Source organism: Macrotis lagotis, chromosome 1 (assembly GCF_037893015.1).
Source record: "Macrotis lagotis isolate mMagLag1 chromosome 1, bilby.v1.9.chrom.fasta, whole genome shotgun sequence".
Lineage (NCBI taxonomy): Eukaryota > Metazoa > Chordata > Mammalia > Peramelemorphia > Peramelidae > Macrotis > Macrotis lagotis.
Window position 1 is genome coordinate 704,887,553 of NC_133658.1, and position 22,695 is coordinate 704,910,247.

Consider the following 22,695-nt stretch of genomic DNA (forward strand, 5'->3'; position numbering starts at 1 on the left):
TTCTTGGGTTTCCTAAGAGGATCTGAACATTTCTATCTTGTGATGTAATTGTAAAGATTTGGATTTAAGGGAATATGAATGCTAATCTCTACTTGGTTGCTCTTTACCTTTAAGATCTTGGCTGGGCAAGTCATGTAGACTTTCTGTGCCTCTGATTCCTCAACTTTAAAGGGAAAGGTTTAAGTTATTCTATTCAAACTCTAAATTCTATTCTACTAATAGTCTTTCTACCCGCACTACAAATTCACTATGATCAAATCAAACTTCTCTTCTGCATTCTCATGAGGTCATTGTCACTGTCCTACTGACCCACTTAACTATCACTGATAGCAGAACTAGTGTGCTACCTGGCTCCCATCCCTGAAGATTAACATACATTTCAATAACCTTTAGGTTATCATAATTGTTATTTTTGTCTCTTCATAGTCAATTATTAAGTTTAGTTGCTAAAACTTAAATCTTCTACCCATTCCTTCATGTTTCTACTACAAAATTCTGGTCAAAACCTGGTCTTCAACTACCAAGATTTTAGTGCTGAAGATATCAAAAGTGGAGATGGTAAAATATAAAGTCAAGAAAAATCCCAAGACTAGATGAAATCTGAGAAGAGGGAATATTTTTTCAGTTGAAAAGTTGAAAGAAAGATCTCTTGATATCTCTTTGAGGATATGAGTGAGATTTGAGAAGAAAAGGAATGTCCTGAGAAAAACAATGACTTTCAAATCAAAAGAGCTGCCTTCTAGTTTTTTCTGTCACTAACAAGTTGTATGATCTTTAGCAAATCACTATCATCTGTGTCTGTCCCTTGACCATAGCAGCTTAATAAATGTTTGTTGAATGAATGAATCTCCCTGCCTCAATTTCCTCTTCAAAGATAATAAAAGCTGTGCCAACTACCTTAGTGTGTTTCAAGGATTATATGAGTTGTGGATATGATGACAAAATTAAAAACCTGCTTAAATGCAAAATTATTATTAAAATAATATCCTTTATTTTATCCTAACCTCTCATCTTCCAATCTTTTCTACAACTCACTGGTGACTTCACACACACACACACACACACACACACACACACACACACACATACTATTTAGACCACATCATATGGTACTATCTTCAAACAGTTCCCTCCACATTTTTGACTATGATATTCAAATCCTATTAACTATCAACCCAAATTTAGATCCTGTGTCCTGACCAAGTTTCCCTTCCTGTTGTTCCATTTCCTTATCCCTCTCCATGCTAAAGTGTACTTTAAAATCTGACTTCTTGACCTTTGACTTCAATCTAATGACCACTGCCCTAAACCATACCACTCCCCTCAGCCTAGGTTGGCTCACCAGTTTGAGTTCTGTATTGTAAAACTTTCTCTATTTTTCAGTTATGGTTCCTATTTATCTCAGCCAGTTTTCTTATCACTTAGCTCAATTGTTAAACTTCTCCACACTTATCTGACCCTATACTAATTCCCTCTACCTCCTTCCAACGTCTCCTTTTTCTGATTACATCGCCATCTATAATAATAATAATAATAATAATAATAATAATAATAAACATTTATATAATGCTTGGGAGGTAAGTGACATATGAGGAAACTGAGGCAAACAGGGTTAAGTGACTTGCCCAAGGTCACACAGCTAGTAAAAATGTCCCAGGTCATATTTGAATTTGGTTCTTACAGACTCCAGACACAGTGTTCTATCCTGCATGCCAGCTAACTGCCCCTAGGTTCTGTTTTCTTAAAATCCCTGCTTCTACCTTTCATTGATTACTTCAACAAGTATGCGTCCCATGCCTATTCACTAACGATATATATTTATAGGTACAGAGCACACTGAGATTTTCAAAGCACTTAAATTTATTCTGTCATTTGACTCTTGCAACCCTGTCAGGTAGATACCAAAGCATTAGTATCCTTGTTGCATACAAGTAAACAGAGTCTGAGAGAAGTTAAACGAACTGATGTAACTTGCCCATGATAATCCAGAGACAGTAATGTACCATGTCTGGTTACTTTAAAAAGATAAGTAAGATAGAGGTTCCTGCCCTGAAGAATCATAAGATATTTGAAGGTGGGGGGGGCGGAAATCATAGGATTTCTCAAAAGTATCCTTTATATCCTATGAATGGCAACTAAAGTCTCATATATATATATATGTATATATACATACATATATATATATATATATATATGTATACACACCTAGTTCAATTTAAAGGGAAAAATAAGAAAGATGCCCTCATTTGTTTATGTGAAATGTATGAGGTGAGAGTCTCATTGCCTTTCTTGTGTAAATCCAATCTCAGAAGAAACCCCTCTCCTTGTTTGGGGTGGATATGACTCTATGAAAGGACACCTATACTCTGAAATAGGGAGACTAAGCCATCAATGATTTTCATCTACCCTTTTAACATATATATATATATATATATATTATATATATTATATATATACACATATACATATATGCACTATCCCTTTACAGAATCTTTACAGATTCATTCCTTTGGGGAGGATTCCCTTGTTTTCCCCTTGTTTTTCCCTATATTCTTTCTTCTCTGCCCAAACCTGAGACCTAGAAGAACTAAAAAGGTAAAAACAAAACAAACAAACAAACAAAAACCCTCTACTGACTGCTAAGAAGGGAGCTGGGCATGCTCAGTAGCCAGAGGAGACTCTGGGGTCTAAATAGGAAGCTTTCAATGCTCTTGAGCCCAGCAGGAAGGAAAAATACAGTGGCCCACGATATGTCCTTGTCTCTTGTGCCATCCCTGGTAAATGTTTACAAGCAAAAAACTGACTCTTGTGTATGGACTGCTTGCAACCAGTCCCTAGTGGGGGACACTAGGCAGGATAACAGAGTGCTAAGAAACAGCCCCTCCATCTGGTTTGGTGCAAGAATGGAAGAGATCTTTGCTCCTGCTGCACCACAAAGCTCCCATAGATGGGAAGAAGATGGGCTTTTGGCACCTCTGCTATATCCACTGAATACAGCTTTTTGCTAGGCTACAGTAATGTAGCTGTCCCAGGCTGAGAAATGAGACTGCCTAAGGACCCATCCCCTGAGGCTGACTATGACCCATCTTGTGGCTGGCTGGGTAAGGGGTGGGGGGTGCCTTAGGAAGGATTTCAGCCCATTAGCACAATCTAGGGAAGAAGCTTAAGGACTCAGGGCTAAACAGATGGACTGTCTCCATGTGTGATAAGCCAGGGATCTTTCAGACATTGAAATTTATGTGTGAACCTCCAAACGCATCCCTTCTTTGTCCACAGACTTTGCCCCCTTCTCTTAGGATAGGAAGAGGAGAGGAGAGGAGAGGAGAGGAGAGGAGAGGAGAGGAGAGGAGAGGAGAGGAGAGGAGAGGAGAGGAGAGGAGAGGAGAGGAGGAGGAGGAGGAGGAGAAAGGAGAGAGAGAGAGAGAGAGAGAGAGAGAGAGAGAGAGAGAGAGAGAGAGAGAGAGAGAGAGAAGAGAGAAGACATTGTTCTCTCCTCTCCCTTGATTTTTGGGGCCACAGCAGACTCCCTAGAGTAGCAACAGCAGGTTCCTCACCTTTCTGCCCAGGGACTAAAATGGATTGGGATTCTGTCAAAGATGGATTGTGATAAAAAAAAAAAAAAGCTTAGATGTAGGAGATGCCGCCACCACTGCACAGTCTAGGAGGCAAGCAGAGAGAAAGACAGGAACAGAGGCGTTGGGAAAGAGGGAGAGAGACACGCACAGCTGCCCCTGCTGCTAAAACCTAGCCGTTTTCTTCAATCAGCAGCAAAACATGAGCCCTCTCCACCGTAGTGCATCCATATTGAGAAGGTGGGAAAAAATCCCCTGTGCTCTGCGGCGTGCATTCCAGTCACCCCGAGATGGGAGGCGACCCACGTCCATATGCCACGGAGTGATTCTTCCCCCACCCCCACCCCACCCCCCACCCTTACCCCCCCCTCGCGCTGCACACTCTCTCGGCACCTAGCTAAGGCAGACCACTCGCTTGGCAGGTTTTGCGGCAAACCCGGTTAATCAGTCTGACAGCAGCTCGTCTCTTACCGTGGGCAGCAGCGGCTCCATTTGTGCTCCTTGCTCTTTCATCTCCATGTTTTGCGATACCTCCGGAATAGGCACCTTTCTTCTGCAGTGTCTTCAGTGTCTTCCACGGAGCCCGGCGCTCGCTCTGCTTAGTATTCGGATCAGGTAGCTCTGAAGCAGGAGGCACTTGAACACTCCAAATCACCACAGTCACATGGCTCCTACTCACTCGGGCTGCTGGCCAGATTTCACACTGAACGCCTTGGAACCCTGGGCCAGCGAAGGAGATTTCCCCAATCCCTGTATCCCTGCCCATACCTGGCGCCCGGAGGAAAGGGCGCTTGTCAACACCGGTGTCCTGGGGTAGTAGCCATCTGACCTGGGGAGAGAGAACACTAACTTCTTCGCCTGAGGGCTCTCACCAACGCAGCTTAGCTTCTGGAACTCACTCCCTTGTCACCATCAATCAGGAAAGTTATTATTCCAGTCTCAGGACCCCATAAGAGAAAAAAAAAATCAAGGGAGAATGTACCCTACTTTGTACTTTGGGGGACCTTCAGGACCCGATGAGACAAACTCACAAATTATCTTATGTCAGTCAGCACGCACACCTAACGTGAGCTCATACTTTTCAGTGACAAAAGTTAAACAACCTGCAATTCTATTTCAGTTGTAACCATAGGGAAATATTAGTAGAGACACTAATAAATCTCTTCATTGATAAACAGGGTAAATCACTTTAGCAAATAAAAATGAGTTGTCAGCACATGCTTGAATAATCTGTGATTTTATGGAGAATGGGGAATTCTTTCCGCCAAAGAATACCCACAACTCAGTATATAATTTATCACATGTGTCCTATAGAATTGACTGAAGCATGGACGTTAAATGATTAGCCAGTGTCAGAAGCTGGATTTGAACCCAGATCTTTCTGACACTAGTCCAGCATATCATCTACGTCACCAGGCTGCCCCTGCAGAGATGACACAAAAAACAAAATCTGTTTCCATAACAACACTTTAACCCAACAAAGAAGTGGCATGAATTATCAAAACAATTCACTGCAATAAAAGGGTGTGAAGCTGGAGATGACATTTTTAACTAGAATGATTATGAACCTAGAACAATTTGTCATGGACCTATTTAGAACACCTGGTCTAAGACCTTCAGTATCTGTCTTTATACTAGTGGTGGGGTAAGAGAGAAAAGCTGAAACATTAGAAAGTTTCAGCCTGAAATAAGTAGCATTTTTTCCTAAGTAAAATAAAGCAAAACAATCATCTTACCATGAGAAAAGAGAAGATAGATGACACAGTAAATAGAGCATAGTAGATAGTCATGGAGGGTCTGAGTTCAAATCCTGACTTGCTAGCTGTGTGACCCTGGGCAAGTCACTTAACCCTGTTTGCCTCAGCTCTTCACCTGTAAAATGAGCTGGAGAAGGAAATGGTAAATCACTACAGTATCTTTACCAAGAAAACCTCTGGGAGCAACTAGGTGAATAGAGCACCAGCCCTGGAGTCAGGCGGACCTGAATTCAAATTTGACCTCATACACTTAGTAATTACCTAGCTGTGTGACCTTGGGCAAATGCTTTAACCCCATCGCCCTACAAAAACCAAAAAATAACATAAAATAAAATGGATTATAGAGAAAAAATAAAATGGAGAATAAACTTACTCCAGATGGAGTAATAGAGAATTGGACACAATTGAAACAATAGAACAACAAAAAGTGTAAAAATTCCAATTGTTTTCTGTTTTTCAGCCTTCCATGACAGATTGCTTCTCTTTATTTAGGTTTTTTTTTTAGAAATGTCCTTTCTTTTGCTGCTAGTGATGAGTAAGGATAGTAATTTTATAAACCACACATTAACAGCATCTATGTCCTCTTTTGCTTTTATTTATTTGTTTGTTTGTTCGTTCATTTATTTATTTATTTATTTATTATTTTAGTTTTTGCAAGGCAATGGGCTTAAGTGGCTTGCCCAAGGCCACACAGTTAGGTAATTATTAAGTGTCTGAGGCCGGATTTGAACTCAGGTACTCCTGACTCCAGGGCCAGTGCTCTATCAACTGCACCACCTAGCCACCCCTGCTTTTATTTATTTTTAAAAATATTTTCCAATTTTATTTTATTTTATTTTATTATGGTTTGGCTTCACAATAGAGAGCATATACGTGAATCATGCACCTTTAAATGTTCCATTTTCTTAATAAATTCTCCCTGAAATTTCTTTTATATTAGGAACTTTCATAACCTGATGACCAATCTGTAACTTCAAATCTTAGGCATTTGATTAAATCATGATTTCATCCAGAAGGATGAAAAAATTGTTCCTACCCCTCCTGAAAGAGAGGTGTTGATCTAAATGTGCAAAATGAGACATGAATTTTTGGACATGGTCAAAGTCATAAAGTATTTTGCTAGACTATATATGTTTATTACAAGGGGTTTTTATTCCGTTTTTGAAAGGGGGAAGTTTCCAGGGAGATAAAATAATTGCCAGTTAACTGAAAAGAAAGAAAATGATTTGCCCATAGCTATTGAACTTGTGTCACAGGTAGAATATGAAGTTAGATCTTCTTTACTGGATCTAAATCTAGCACTTGCTTTTCCACAACTTGGAATTATGCAAACTGATTGACATGCATTTTATGCTTAAAATTCTGAAGCTTAAATTTGTAATAATAAACAAAATCAACTTTGAATTATCATGTCTTTCTGGTTTTATTCATCTTTTCCCTTCTGTCTTCTTTTATACTTGGTTTCTCTTACTAGGCTCTAGTATCATTGTTTTCAAAGTATATTTGTTCAACCATTTATTTTCTTTCTCAGAAATTTCATTACTTTCTCTTATGTTTTACCATCATTCTGAACCAACCTAATCTGTAAAGAGTGTATTGAACATCAATTCTTCAATTTAACAATCAAACTCACCTATTTATATGAAGGTAGACTCTTTAGAGACTGAAGTCCAATCTCTTCAAAGGACTAGTTTAGGACTAAACTGGTTTTTACCAACATTGGGGGCCAACTGAAATTTCTAGTTATTCCAAAGTTCTGCTAAGGTAGCACCAGTTTAAGATAGCTGTGTCTCCTGAACAAAGTCTGCTCCCCCTGGGGCCCCTAGGGTCTTCTCCCAAACAATTGCCCTTTATTTACCATGGTCATCCTCTGGGTCTATCTAACACATCACTTTTTCTTCCATTAGAATATAAACTCATTGAAAGCAGGGACTATTTCTTTTTTTCTTTCTACCCTCAGCACATAGCATGGTGTGTGGCACATGGTTGATTAACTGATTAGAATAGGGATGATTCTGATTAGACTTTTCAAAGCAGAGAATAATCATTTTAATGTTTCTTATCCATGAGGGGGAGTGGTTCTGGTTTTTAATCAAGTGCCAAAAATCAATCCTACTGAAAAATGAGCAATTTACCTCATTATCGTCCTCAATCAATTAACATGTATTAAGTGCTGGCTTAATCTGACTATGTGTAAAGCACTTTGAAGACATACAAGGAGACAATGCCTGACTGACCTTAAAGAACACCTGTTGGCTCAGGAGAAGATTAAGAAATAAATACCTGGTCCTAGTGGGGCTTGGAATAAGACAGTTCTCTTCTTATCGATGTCCAAATGACAAGGATGGGTTAACACTTTCATTCGCTAGGGTCAAACTGAAAATATCACTACAGGAGATCCCCTCTATCCCATTGCCAAAACCTTATGTCACCTAGTTTATACTCCTTCAAAAAGAAAAATTGAATTTATTTAAACATGCTGAAAAATTAAAAAGATCTAATTGGTTATATGTGGATTAAAAGCTACAAAATGAAAATGAAAAAGCTTAAATTTTAAGTCACTTTTAATCAATTGATTCTTGCAGCTTTTCTAACTGCATAGCCCAGGCACTTAGCCAAGACTTTCAATGTTATACCACAGATGATGAGAAGAAGGAATAGAACAGGGATGTCTTGAATTCCAGGATCTTCTGGAATCATATTCTGTGGAATCTGGGATCATCTTGGCATAGATTAAAAGTCAGAGGGATATGTCTTACTCCTTCTGAACTTTGCAACAATTTGATATCAGCCAGGAATACAGAAACAGAGAGTTCCTCCTCCTCAGGCTAGGAATTGAGAAAGTCCTTCCTTCAGAGGTCTCTCCAGGTCAAGAAATGCAGCAGTTAAGCTATTGAAGGCCAGCCAAGTAGAAGGTAAGTGAAGGGATGGAAGTTGCTTGTCTATTAAGTTAGTCTATCTAAAGCCTTTAGAAATGAGTCAACTACACCTGAATAGGAATATTCCATCAGTACCAATCAGTTGCTCATGAAGAAGACAAAAGTTTGGACTGAGTCGCTCTTAAAAGTTTATCTTTGCACTGTATTTACAGGCATAAATCATGGGATATTAAAGCTGGAGGGGACCTCAAAAATCCCCTAACATCAATAGGATTAGACATTTAGAGCTAGAAGGGACTTCAAGTTTTCCTCATTTTATAAATGAAGATAATAAGGCCAAGAATATATATGGCTTGCCCAAGGTCACATACATAAGTAATTTAACTAAGCTGGAATTCCAACCAGGTCCTCCAACATCAAATCCAAGAGTCTTTCCATTGTACCACACTCTGCCTTAGATGAAGAAAATGATAGACTTTAAGAGCTTATATAAGATCACAGTGACAAAGCCAGAAATAGAACCCAGGTCTAGTATTTTTCCATTCTACCAGGCAGCTCCAGACCCTATGTATAACTGAGGAGGCGCCTGCCTAAACTACTCTTGAATGGCCAAAAAACCCAATGAGATTTCCTTAGTGACTTTTGGCAGTCAAACCAAACTATTAAATTTCAGGGGACTAAATTTGTCCCAGGAACCACATGCCCCAGTTACCCTGATTGAATAGGACAATAGTTAACCTTTTATTCATTCATTCAATCATTCATTCAGCAGGTATCTGTTAAACAAAAACTATTTGAGGCACCACACTACTGACAGTTTTTCCCCTTTTTTTAAGATCCCGGAAATTAAGATGTTGAATTTTATTATTTAAAAACTTAAAAAAAATAGTAAGGATAAAGTAAGGCCAAATACCAGTCATGCAGACAGAAGGGGCCTGCAGGGAAATATCACTGAGCAGGATGCTCCCTTCCTTTCTGGCTGCCCATACTCAATCTTGACCAGCAGGGAAGAGACAATGCTACCATGTTGAGTTTCCTTCCTCACTCCATCTTCCACCCTGGGATTCCTGCTGGCCCCTATTCTTGCCAAACACCCCCTAAGCATGCAAGTCAGCATGGATCTAGAGTACTTTAAGTTTAAGAGTACTCTTGTGTTTCTAAGATAATACAAACACATTATCAAAGACTCTGGATCTTTACTTTGGAGTTAAGCATCTAATCCTAAAGCTGGTATGGGATAGTGAAAAGTGGAATAGATTCAGAAATAGGAGACTTGGGTTCAAATCCAACCTAACTATATTTTATAATATAGGACTCCACCTGCCTCACTTTCTTCCTCTGCAAAAATTAATTGGGACATATTACCCACTTCATTTGAAAAAGCATTTTGTCAGCTGTTAAAAGTGTATAAAATTTTTATCATTAAGATGATAATGATATATTAGAAAGCAATATTTTGGCCATTTTTTTGGTCTAAACTCTTAATCTATCCCTTAAATACTAAGCCTGGAGTCAGGAAGAACTGTATTCAAATCTAGCATCAGACATTAGCCATGTGACTCTGAGCAAGTTACAACTGCTGTTCACCTCAGTTTCCTCATCTATTAAAATGGGGGTTACAATAAGATCTACTTCCCAGAGTAGTTGTGAGGATCAAATAAGATAATAACTATAAAGCACTTAGGAGAGTGTCTGGCACATTGGAAGCACGATATAAACATTAACCATTATTAATAGTGGGAAATTAAATGGCAGAGTGCATAGAGTGCCAGTTCTGGAGTCAGGAAGACTCATCCTCCTAAGTACAAATCCAACTTCAGGCACTGACCACTTATGCGAACCCTGGGCAAGTCACTTAACCTTTTTTGTCTCAGTTTACTCATCTGGTAAATGAACTGGAAAAGGAAATAACCAACTTTAACAGTATCTTTGCCAAGAAAACACCAAACAGGGTCTTGAAGAATTGGACACTACTAAAAAAAAGATTTGAACAAGAAAAATTATTATTGTTATTGTTATTATTGTTTATTATTATTATTAATTATATTCCAGGGAAATGGCCATATCAATTCTTCATAATACCAGATCTCTGACCAAAGTCTCACAATCCTCTCCTATATAAAAATTGTGCTCTGGTTAAATATAAAAAGTGTTTCATTTTCTATTACAAAGATTAAACTTGGGGACAGTATATGGCATTTACCCAAAATAGAACTGGCTCCATTTATAAGCATTCAACAAGACATTGAAAAAATACCATAGGTTTTATTTATCCAGTAATAAATAAAGATGGACCATGCCAGAACTCAGAAAGGCAAGAGAATCCTTTTTTCTCTGCTTCTTGTTGGTCTTCTTTTCTCTCTGCCCTAGTGGACTGCTGCTCACAGTACTGTGATACAATCCCAGGAAGGAACATCTGGTTCTGCCCTTCCTGTTACTCTCTCAATGATTCACCACTGTAGGGGACTTTGCCTCCAGGGAGGCATCCATACCTCTACTTAATGAATCCTACTCTTAGACAACCTCGGCGTCCTTCCAAATAGTGTTATTTTTCAAGTCCATTTCAATGGTTTTGCTGTCTTTCCAGCAATTGCTCTATTTCTCTAAGACACAATATGAGCTCTCAAACTGTTGAACATGTGAACTGTGATGGAATTCCAGCTAAAATGATTACAGCTCTTTCACACCCAATGCTAAAATTGCTCAGGAACCACTTTCCATAGGAGTTCCACAGACATTCTACAAACGATGTATCTATTCAGAGAACTACAGAAAGTTAATCAATGAGAGTCTGATAGGGTCAGATGACATGAATCTGTTGTGAGACTAGCCATCATGGTCATATGACTTTCTCCAGAAATGCCAATACTGTGAAAATGGGTAGAGAGAGTTTCCCTGAGAGTAACTCAAGGTTGGGGTTTGAAAAGATGTGAGTGGGCAGGTGCGTGGCACAAGAAATAGAGTGGCAGGTCTAAGGAAATTGAGGGAACTGGGGGGATTAAAATAGCAAGCGGTTAATTGGGGGAACTGAGAGAACCACATTGACTTCATTTTATGCTGAGTTCTGGAGCTAGCTTTGCCTTTCTATTAAACTAAGACTTTAGTCCAAACTCTGAAAAAATCAGCTGTGGGAATTGGGAGAAAATATTATCATATTGTTTGACCCTAACCCTGTACAGTTGAGAAGTTGGACCACCTCAACCTCTACCTAGAGACTTTTAACTGAAGACTAAGATTATGCTGATCCTAAAACTTAGTCAGATCCAAAGATTGATGTAAAGACTTTTCTTATAATCATACATCTCAAACAATCCATATATCTTATCTTAAAATTCCCATGCTGATTCCATATTCCTTTGATGTTTACAGAGACTTGAAAGAAAATGAGACAATTCTTTTTTCTAAATTCAGGAAATTGAAACTGTTTGATCTTTCTCCCCCCTTTTAATTTTTTTTAATTTTACAATTTTTCTCCCAATCTCGTTTCCCTCCCCTCACCCCACACAGAAGGTAGTCTGATAGTCTTTACATTTTTTCTATGCTATATACTGATCAAAAGTGAATGTGTTGAGAGAAAAATCACATCCTTAAGGGAAAAAAATAGAAAAGATAGAAAACATAAGCTTTCTGTCTTTTATATTTTATTTTTGAGATTATTTTTAAAGATATTTGCTAAGATTTTTTTAAAGACTTTTTTAAAGATTATTTTTAAGATTTTTTTTTAAATTAAAGGTGATAGTCTTTGTTTGGTCTTTGTTTAAACTTCACAATTTTTTCTTTGGATACAGAGGGTGTTCTCTATTGAAGATACCCTAAAATTGTCCCTGAATATTGCACTGATGAACTGAGCAAGTCCATCAAGGTTGATCATCAACCCCATGTTGCTGTTAGGGTGTACAATGTTCTTCTGGTTCTACTCATCTTGCTCAGAATCAGTTCATGCCAGTCTTTCCAGGCTTCTCTGATTTTCCATCCCACCTGGTTTCTAATAAAATAACAGTGTTCCATAGCATACATATACCACAGTTTGTTCATCCATTCTCCAGTTGATGGACATTCACTCAATTTCCAATTCTTTAACACCACAAACAGGGCTGCTATGAATATTTTTGTACAAGTAATTTTTTTTACCCTTTTTCATGATCTCTTCAGGGTATAGACCCAGTAGTGGTATTGCTGGATCAAAGGGTATGCACATTTTTATTGTCCTTTGGGCAAAATTTCAAATTGCTCTCCAGAAAGGTTGGATGAGTTCACAGCTCCACCAACAATGTATTAGTGTCCCAGATTACCCACTACTCTTCCAACATTGATCATTGTCCTTTCTGGTCATATTGGCCAATCTGAAAGGTATGAGGTGATACCTCAGAGATGCTTTAATTTGCATTTCTCTAATCAATAATGATTTAGAGCAATTTTTCATATGACTGTGGATCTCTTTGATCTCTTCATCTGTAAATTGTCTCTGCATATCCTTTGACTATTTGTTAATTTCTCCCACCCTTTTTTTGTTTTTGCAAGGCAATGGGGTTAATTGGCTTCCCCAACGCCACACAGCTAGGTAATTGTTAAGTGTCTGAGGCCCCATTGGAACTCAAATCCTCCTGACTCCAGGGCCAGTGCTCTATCCACTGAACCACCTAGCTGCCCCTCCCACCCTTTTTTAAAAAAAACCACTCACCAACTTCAAGAGTCCATAATCTTTCATCTAATTAGAAATCAGATTATCTAATGTTGCATTGTTTACTTTTTAATTAATTGACTTTATTTGAGCAATTGCTTTAAATGTCTAAAAGTCTGTCTCCTCACTGTATTTAGGGTCCAGGCTTAAGTTAAAATTTGGCCCCACTTTTGGGGGGGGGCAATTGCCATGAATTACTTAATCAATATGCTCAGAAGATCAAACTTTTATTTCCTCACTCTTATCATTTTTCACCCATCACTGTTTTCTGATAAAACCAGAATTATCAGAGCTCTGAACCCCTCAGGACCAACAGTTTTCCAGAAAAACTCTCTAGAATAGCCTATTTAATCTTTTCCCAAGGAACTTATTTTATGGAAAGACTGCCCATGGAAATAGGACTCCTGCTTTCAATCCCTTTTATTTCCAAATGAATGTAAGGTTTCTATTTGCCCCAAGTATACATACCACACGAATGTTTGAAGAAGGATATTTTAAAGGGAACAGAGTCACCTTAACTCAACTAGGATTGGGAATGGAACAAGTAGAAACATCTTAAGTTCTGCTCTTCATAGAAACATCAAACTAACATCATAGATTTTGAACTTGAAAGATTTTAGAGGCAATGAAAAATTCTGAGTTTGGGAAAGATTAAAAGATTTATACAAGATTACACAGTTACTAAAAGAAAAAGCGGAGGAAGGACAGGGGCTTGCTAATTAACTCCAGTCCGAGAATTCTTTAGCTATTGCACTACCTAATTACCTGGTTCAAGCCCTCTTTGATTTATGGATGGACAATTACAACTAGGTGGTACAGTGGATAGACTCAAGAAAACTTATCTTCTTGATTTCAAATCCAGAGTATGACCTGGGCAAGTCACTTAACCCTGTTTGCCTCAGTTCCTCACCTCTAAAATGAACTGGAGAAGGAAATGGCAAACCACTCTAGTATTTTTGTCAAGAAAACTTTAATGGGCCTTCAGTTGAGGAATGGCTTAGCAAACTGTGGTATATGTATGTCATGAAACACTATTATTCTATTAGAAACCAGGAGGGATGGGAATTCAGGGAAGCCTGGATGGATTTGCATGAACTGATGCTGAGTGAGATGAGCAGAACCAGAAAAACACTGTACGCTCTAACAGCAACATGGGGGTGATGATCAAACTTCATGGACTTGCTCATTCCATCAGTGCAACAATCAGGGACAATTTTGTCTGCAATGGAGAATACCATCTGTATCGAGATAAAGAGCCATGGAGTTTGAACAAAGTTCAAGGACTATTCCCCTTAATTTAGAAAAAAAAACCAGATATCTTATTGTCCGATCTTGTTATCTCTTATACTTTTTGTTTCTTCCTTAAGGTTATGATTTCTCTATCATCACACTCAATTTGGATCAATGTACAACATGGAAACAAAGTAAAGACTGACAGATGGCTTTCGGGGGGGGTAGGGGTAGGGAAGTAAGATTGGGGGGAAAATTGTAAAACTCAAATAAAATCTTTAATAAAAGAAAAAATGTAAAAAAGAAAAAAGAAAACTTGAATGGGGTTAGAAAAAGGCTGACATGACTGCAATGACTGAACAATAACAAATCTCAGTAACTTCTTAATTTATCCCCTTGCTTTTAGTTTTTCAACCTCTCCAATTCATACTTCAAACAATTGCCTAATTTATATTTCTAAAACACAAATTTCTTCTTTTCCTCTAGAACAATTAAAGAGAAAAAAAGCCTCAGCCTGGCATTTAAAGCCTTCCAAAAATTGACTTCTATCAACTTTACCAGTCACTTCATATTATTCCTATTTCAATCAATATGGTCTATCAACTATTCCCTACTCATCTCCATACCTTTGCAAAGGTTGTCACCCAAGTTTTAAATATACTCTGCTTATGTTTAATGGATAGTGGATTACACATCTTGATGGAGGAGAAAAGAGGAGGAAGGAGAAAATTTGGAATCCAAAACTCTAAAAAATAATGCAAAAATTGTTTTAACATAAAAATTAAATATTATGTAAAAATAATAAAAAATAAATATACTACTACTTTAACTTCCTTCTAGACACCATGTGAATACCACCTCCTCTGTGAGACATTTTAAGTTTTCTCAACCTCTAGAAATTTATAATGATCATAATTCATATTTACCTATCAGGATGCATGAGGATTCCTCTAGAAGAATTTAAACTCCTTAAGGAAAAGTTCTGTTTCATTTTTCTGTTTGTATCCCTAACAATAAACAATTCCCAATACAGTAGACTGTTAAGGTTTGTTGAATTTAACTGAAATGTCACCTTTGTATTTTTTCCACTTATCTTTGGAATACATTGTCTGGATGATGGAATTTAGCTTGAAGCTGCCTTGAAAAAGAACTGGGTGTGGGGGGGAAGAAGGGACACAGGGACAGTCTGAGGAACTTCCCTGAGGAACTTGGGATGATTCATATGTATAGTATAGATCTTTATGAATTATAAAAAATTAAATTGAAAAAGTAAATCAAAGTTTGTCAGAAAATAATCTCCCTTCCTTCTGCCAGGATTTTTTTAAAGGAAAACTACTCATCAATTGATACTTGGAGTGTCCATTCCAAACCTGGCATCAGCCTGATCTTGCTATGGGCAGCCAAACTCTCATCGTTATGCTTACAAAAATCCTTATTCCTGTTGTTTGATGGCTAGGATTCCCTGGTAATATAACAGAATTATGACCACTATCCACAAGGACTACAGGGAAGCTGGGGTATTTGCTCCCTTCCATTAAAGATCCCCTATCTCTGGGATCAAGGATATAGACTAGATAAAGTCCTATAGGAGCCCAGCCTCCAAACTAAGAGAACAATCTCAATTCTTAACATTGAGGTGCCCAAAATAAGAATGGATATCAAAATTAAATAAAAAGACTGGAGATTTGGGGAAAAAATATGTTTTATTTCTAAATATCGATCCTCAGCCAATTTTATCACTACTAAAAATGAATTCAACAATAATTTCTCAAAGAGAAAAATTTTAGTTAAGTCTAATTTCAATATCTTTTGAGAACAAACTGAGATCTCAAGACTGTCTCTAGTCAATAAAGTGGAGCACAAAAAACCCTGAAAATCAAGGGGCCTGGATTCTAGGTGGGATGGGGGCCAACAGGATGCAAATTAGGATAATAACTAAAGTTGGACTTTCCAGGGAAAGAGAGACACGGTGTCTGACTTGGAACTCAGAACCAAAAGGCAGGTTGAGTAAGAGCCAATACTTCTCTGAAGTAATAAAATTCAATAGTCTAAAATTTAAGTATAAATCTGGTTATAGTAAATTCAAGTTGTAATATCTGTACTAGATCAAGAAACAATATATAGTGATCTTGGAATCAATATGCTCTCTTTTATCAAGGAAATGTGAAGAATCCACACTTATCCCACTCTGATATGATTACCCTGGAAGACAAGTAGACCCTTCCTTGTATTGCTGCTTCAAAGGATCTACAGGAAATTGGTAGCTGGTGAAATCCCTATCATGTTAGGTCTTTGAAGCTCTGAGATTAGATGACCATTTATTTGATATTTTAGAGGGAATTTCTGCTAAAGTACAGATTGGATCTTTTAGATCCTTCTTTATCTCTGAGAGACTATGATTCTAAAATATTCAAAATCATTTAATAAAAACAGCTAGGTGGCTAAGTGGATAGAGTGTCAGGCCTAGGGTTAGAAAGACTCATTTTTGCAAGTTCAAATCTGGTTTTAGGCACTTGCTAACTGTCTGACCCTGGGCAAGTCACTTAATGTTGTTTGCCTCAGATTTCTCATCTATAAAAATGGGCTGGAGAAGGAAATGGCAAATTGGTAAACCACTCCAGTATCTCTGCCAAGAAAATGCCAAATGGGGTCAAAAAAAAGAGTCAGACATAAAAATTACTAAACAACAACAAAATCATTTAATCTCATCAAGTTTCAGTTCATCTCTGTAAAAGCAGAATCGAAGGACCATCCTGCCAACACAACAGAGTTGTTGTCAGAATCAAATGTAATGATGAAAGTGACAACTCTCTGTATAAGAATACCAGACCTATTGTCTCTTTGTCTCTTTTGGTTTCACACATTGCTTGGTGAAATGGTATTATGGGGCAATTAATTCCATAAGAAAAAAATTATAAAAGTTACAAATAGGAAATATGCCAAGAGACATGCCTGAGGAGTTAAAACTTTTTAGTGGAATTTGGCTATAATTTATTAACAAATGTTTCTGCAAAACAATGAAGGATAAAGTCTTATGTGAGAAATACTTATAAATGACAAAGCATTCTAACAATATGTTATTATTTAATGTCTGTTTGGAAATTTACCAACAATGTATAAGTGTACACACACACACACACACACACACACACACACACACACACACACACACACATAAACACACACTTCAATAACAGAAGCCTCCACATTTGAAAGCTAACATTTTAATGAATGTTAAGAACAGCAATATCTACAAAGATAGTAACATACTTCTTGTAAGTAGATAAAATTTCTTCAATTAGTTATAAAATTATAAGTGTTTAAGAAGATATATTAGCAGTTATGAGCTTTGTGGCTCCAGCACATGCCATAATGGATCACAACAAATATTAAAAACTATGTGTTGAATTCCATTAACTTATTAAGTTTCACTTTTGTGAGAGAAGTAGTCTAGGTGCTGGATGAGATACAAAATTTAGATGACAATCTCAATATTTTTGTAGTTTATAGTCTAGAAGGGGGATATGACATGTATAGAAAAACCTATAATTTAAAATAAAATATGATGGGTGTAAGATGGGTGGGAAAATGCTGCACGACAACTGAGAAAAGAAGGTCATTACTAACTGGGAAAATTGTAATCAATCATTAAATTTCCCATTGAACAAAAGTACACTTTAAAAAAAGTGGCTATTCCATAGCCACATTCTCAGGCTGATGAGCCTGGCACAACTCACTTCTCAGCAGGACCTTGATATAGCCCAACAGCTAGAAAATCTGACTCCTCCTACATAGGTGATCTTTAGCACCTTCTTTTAAAGAAAGACAAAAAAGGAAAAATAAAATCTTAAATTCAAGAATGACTACAGAGAGGGTTATCAAGAAGATGGCTTCATTTCAAGAGAATAGAATTCATATACAAAGAATGCTTTCCTCCTTAAATTATCCCGACTTCTATATACTCTATTGACCACAAAAGGGCTCAGTCATGGGTGGTCAGGATCCCAAATGTCATGTTGGAGCATACACTAACAATGGACATGAACTTTGGATTTAATTGCAAATCAGTTATGGGATGAATATGTTCCTTCTTGAAGGAGGAGGTATTTGAGGTAGACTTTAAAGGGTAAGAGTTCACTGTCTTTTCTGTATAAGATACATAAATTTAGTTGATAGTTCTGACTCTTGTTGAATGGCCAATAATAGCCCTCAAACCAAGTCTTGGTGACTTTATTTAGAGTTTGTTTCTGATGACTTAGAATAAGTTCAAATATTAATTATTTTCTGTTCTGGACAGAAACTCTAAGGTTTTCTTCCCCGCCTCCACTGATATTTTTCTTTTCTTTTTTTTTAGTTTTTTTTTTTTTTTTTTTGCAAGGCAAATGGGTTAAGTGGCTTGCCCAAGGCCACCCAGCTAGGTAATTATTAAGTGTCTGAGACCGGATTTGAACCCAGGTACTCCTGACTCCAGGGCCAGTGCTTTATCCACTACGCCACCTAGCCACCCCCACTGATCTTTTTCTAATAATAAACTGGGCCATCTTTTGCTTCAATTCTTGCTTATTCCTCAATCACCAGTTGGGGGTTGCTTCAGACAAACTGAGACCTGAGAAAGAACTAATTTAGGCAGGGCATCCCAGGCTATCACAGTCATATTAATTTCTTTCCTGCCCCAGAACTTTGATGACTCTCAAGGACAGAGTACGGCTAATAATTTTATGCTGCCCTGCCTCAATTAAATCCAATTCACATGCAAGCCAAGATAACTCCTTAGTGATTAGACCATTTGAAGAATGAAAAACAATAACTGCTCATAAAACAACTTGCTATTTTCCCTTTATTATTTTATTTTATTTTTCCAGTTACACACAAAGGTAATTTTCAACATTCATCCATTTGCAAGTTTATGGGTTCCGTGTCTTTCTACCACCCTCCCTTTCTCCCCCTGCCATGGTGACAAGCAATCTGGCAAAAGTTGCACATTTATACTCATGTTTAACATTTTTCCATATCAGTCGTATTGTAAAAGAGGCATTAGAACTAAGGGGGGGAAATCCATGAAAAAGAAAGAAAATAAAAGTTTTAAAAAATAAACATAGTATTGCTTGTTCTGCATTCAGACTTCATAATTTTTTTTTCTCTAGATAAGAAGAGCATTTTCCATAACAGGTCTCTCAGGATTGTCCTTGATCATGGTTGATTATTTTACAATGTTGCTGTTAATGTGTACAATGTTCTCCTGGTTTTGCTCACTTCACTCAGTATCAATTCATGCAAGTCTTTCGTTGCTTCTCTAGAGTCCAACTGCTCATCCTTTCTCACAATTTACTTTTTAAGATCACCAAAAAAGGACACATCTAATTCTTCTCAATATAGTATGTACCTATCAAATTGTTGGCACTTATTAATATGGGGAAATAAAATTATATAAAGGTCATTGTATTCTTGTTGAAAAATGAGCACTAGATGGCACCATATGGATGGCCTTTTATTCTCACTTTTTTTTTTTTTTTAGATTTTTCAAGGCAATGAGGTTAAGTGGCTTTGCCCAAGGCCACACGGCTAGGTAATTATTAAGTGTCTGAGGTCGGATTTGAACCCAGGTACTCCTGACTCCAAGGCCGGTGCTCTATCTTCTGCGCCACTTAGCCTCCCCATTCTCACTTTTTATAACTTACTGGGGTGTTTAAAACCTTGAGATGTTTCTTTTGTTGAAATATAATTTTATAATTTTCCTTTACTAATTATTGGAAACTGATTATTCTTCCTATTATCAATCTTCAAGGTTAATTGTCATTGTCTAAGGCAAATAGCCCTACATACATAAATATTCCTAACTTAAGAATATTCAATATTATACTTAATATAAATGGCTACTCACTAATGCTAAGCACAACTAACTGATACTTTCTGTCAGTTGGTCATATATGGTTACACTAAGTAAATGATGGCCAAAATATTCCATCTTTCAAATCAATTTAGTAAGTCTTTTCTTTTAAAAATATTTTATCGTTTTCAGATTAAAACAAATGTTATCATATTTAAATGTTTTGCAATCCTAATTCTATCCTTTCTTTCTTCCTTCTCCTTCCCTGAGACAGTAAGTCTTGTGATATAGATTACAAAGAATACATGTGCAATCATGTAAAACATTTCCATATTAATCATTTTACATAAATTAAGCACCTACTATGAGTCAGATACTATATTAAGTACTGAAATTCTAAAATTATAACTCTTACATTTTTCTGAATCTTGTTTGAACATTATATTAAGGCAGCAGTAAATACTAGATTTATTATTGGGTTAATACCGTCAAAATAAAAGAGTAGATGATATCAAGGCAAATAATAGGGAGAAAAACTCACACCCTCATCTCCAAATCTTTTCTTAATATCTATGTCCTTTCATAAGTATTTAAATTATTCCTGTTTTGTCAGTAGGTCATATTTCCATTTTTCAGGAAACCAGGAATGTATTCTGCCATTACCTAAGAGCTTGAACTTTAAATTTTGATTTTATGACAATGTTTCTTAAAATTCTTGAATATCTGGGTTTTTTTCATATATTGTGATTGCACACCATTTTCCTAAAGTCTTCCCTGAAACTTGAATTTATTTGAGCTAAGGAATAATTTTGACAACTTTCTATCAACAAAACTCTGCTTATTTCTTCTAATCTAAACTCAATTTCTACTAAATTCAGGAAATGCCCCATAACACAAGTATCAAATAGAAGTGTTATTAAGAGAAAATAATACCCCTGATAACCCTTCAAATTTGATTGTTCTCTGATGCAGTTATATGGAATAGAGAAGAAATTATAGTAAAAGAATCATAAACTTTTTTTTTTGCAAGGCAGTGGTATTAAGTGAATTGCCTAAGATCACACAGCTAGGTAATTATTAAGGATAAATTTTTCTTCTAAGACAGGGTGGTACCAGACAGGAAGTAGGAAGCCCAGATTCTAGATGAACTATAACACTAACCTAAGGCCAAATTTCCATTTGCATATTATGTATAGATACAATAAAAATATTAATACTTGTCTAATAGTAGATTACATTTATATTAAATGCTAAGGTTTCTTAAGTGCATTATATATATATATTTATATGTATATATATATATATTTTGAGAGAGCAAGAGAGAGAGAGAGAGAGAGAGAGAGAGAGAGAGAGAGAGAGAGAGAGAGAGAGAGATTAGAGATTATTCCATTTGAACTCTACCTGCTCAGAAGATTGTTGTGAGTGCTCCCTTGGATGGTGTGCATTTTTTTTTAACTGGACCTTTCATTTCATTAATATAGAAAATTCCCAGTGAGAAAATTTCTGCTACCAATGCAGGTCATCAACTCATATACACATTGTATGTTAAAGAGTTGTTTGAATCAGTAAGAATTTAAGCAAACTTGCATCAGAGGTTACATTTGAACCATAGTCTTTATTCTAAGGAAAGCCCTATAGGAGCTCTTTCACAAAAACAATGGATGTCAGAGATAAACTCAGGCAAGCCCTTTGAAAATTATAAAGCTCTACTACGGAGGAAATGTATCATTATTATTATTATTATCATCATATTCATTTTTATTAATGCAAGTAATATTGATTCTCAAAAAAGAAAAGACTGGAAACAGTGGATGAATTTTCATAATTTTTGGTATTCCAAATGGATACTTTTTAAATGAAGGGAAAAATATATCCACATGACAACAAATTTAATACCTGGCTTAGAGCAGTATAAATGCTGTTTTAAATTGGGTGCTAAACCATAATCAGAAAAATGTTTTATCAATTAAAACTGAGAGCATAGTTAAAAGAAGTTTTAATGGAACAAGTGACCTTGAAATGACAGCTGGAAAATATATGCATGATAATCTTCAATCACTTGCCAATTAAGTAATATGTTTTCCATCTAATAGATTCTCAGTGGCATAAGTCAAAGTAGAGATAGCAGAAACAACTTCATATTAGAAGAGTATTTCTCTATAGTCATTTAAGGAATATTAAAAAGAAATGAATTTCCTAGGTATTCCCTTGCACTGATGCCCTTATGTTTTGAGACTCTCTATTCAATACCTCTTGCATTCCTAAAAGGAAAGAGGCTTATTATCATACTCAAATATTATTTAACATAAGACATATGGCATCATAATATGGCATATTTCCTATGGATTGACCAAGCCCTAACTGAAGATCTAACTTGTTCAAATAACTTTTTTTTAGTGAAAGATTTTATTTATTTTGAGTTTTACAAATTTACCTCTATTCTTGCTTCCCTCCCCCCACCCCCCACAGAAAGCAGTCATTACATTGTTTCCATGGTATACATTGATTTAAGTTGAATGTGATGAGAGAGAAATCATTACTGAAGGAGGAAAAATAAATTATAAGAAATAGTCAAATTACATAATAAGATGATGGGGTTTTTCCTAAATTGAAGGTAATAGTCTTTGGCCTTTGTTCAAGCTCCACGATTCTTTCTCTGGATCCAGATGGTATTCTCCATCGCAAATAGCCCCAAATTTTCCCTGATTGTTGCACTGATGGAATAACCAAGTCCATCAAAGTTGATCAT

General features: G+C 36.6%; 1 protein-coding gene across 1 annotated transcript in view; it reads right to left on the reverse strand.

Annotated features, from left to right (window-relative positions):
* Window positions 1-4,171, reverse strand: part of SLC4A10 (solute carrier family 4 member 10) — a 377,012-nt gene extending 372,841 nt beyond the window's left edge. Inside the window, exon 1 of the mRNA XM_074215846.1 lies at window positions 4,044-4,171. Coding sequence (XP_074071947.1) covers window positions 4,044-4,091 — 48 coding nt within the window. The 5' untranslated portion in view covers window positions 4,092-4,171. The remainder of the gene's footprint in view (window positions 1-4,043) is intronic.
* Window positions 4,172-22,695: the final 18,524 nt, after the last annotated feature.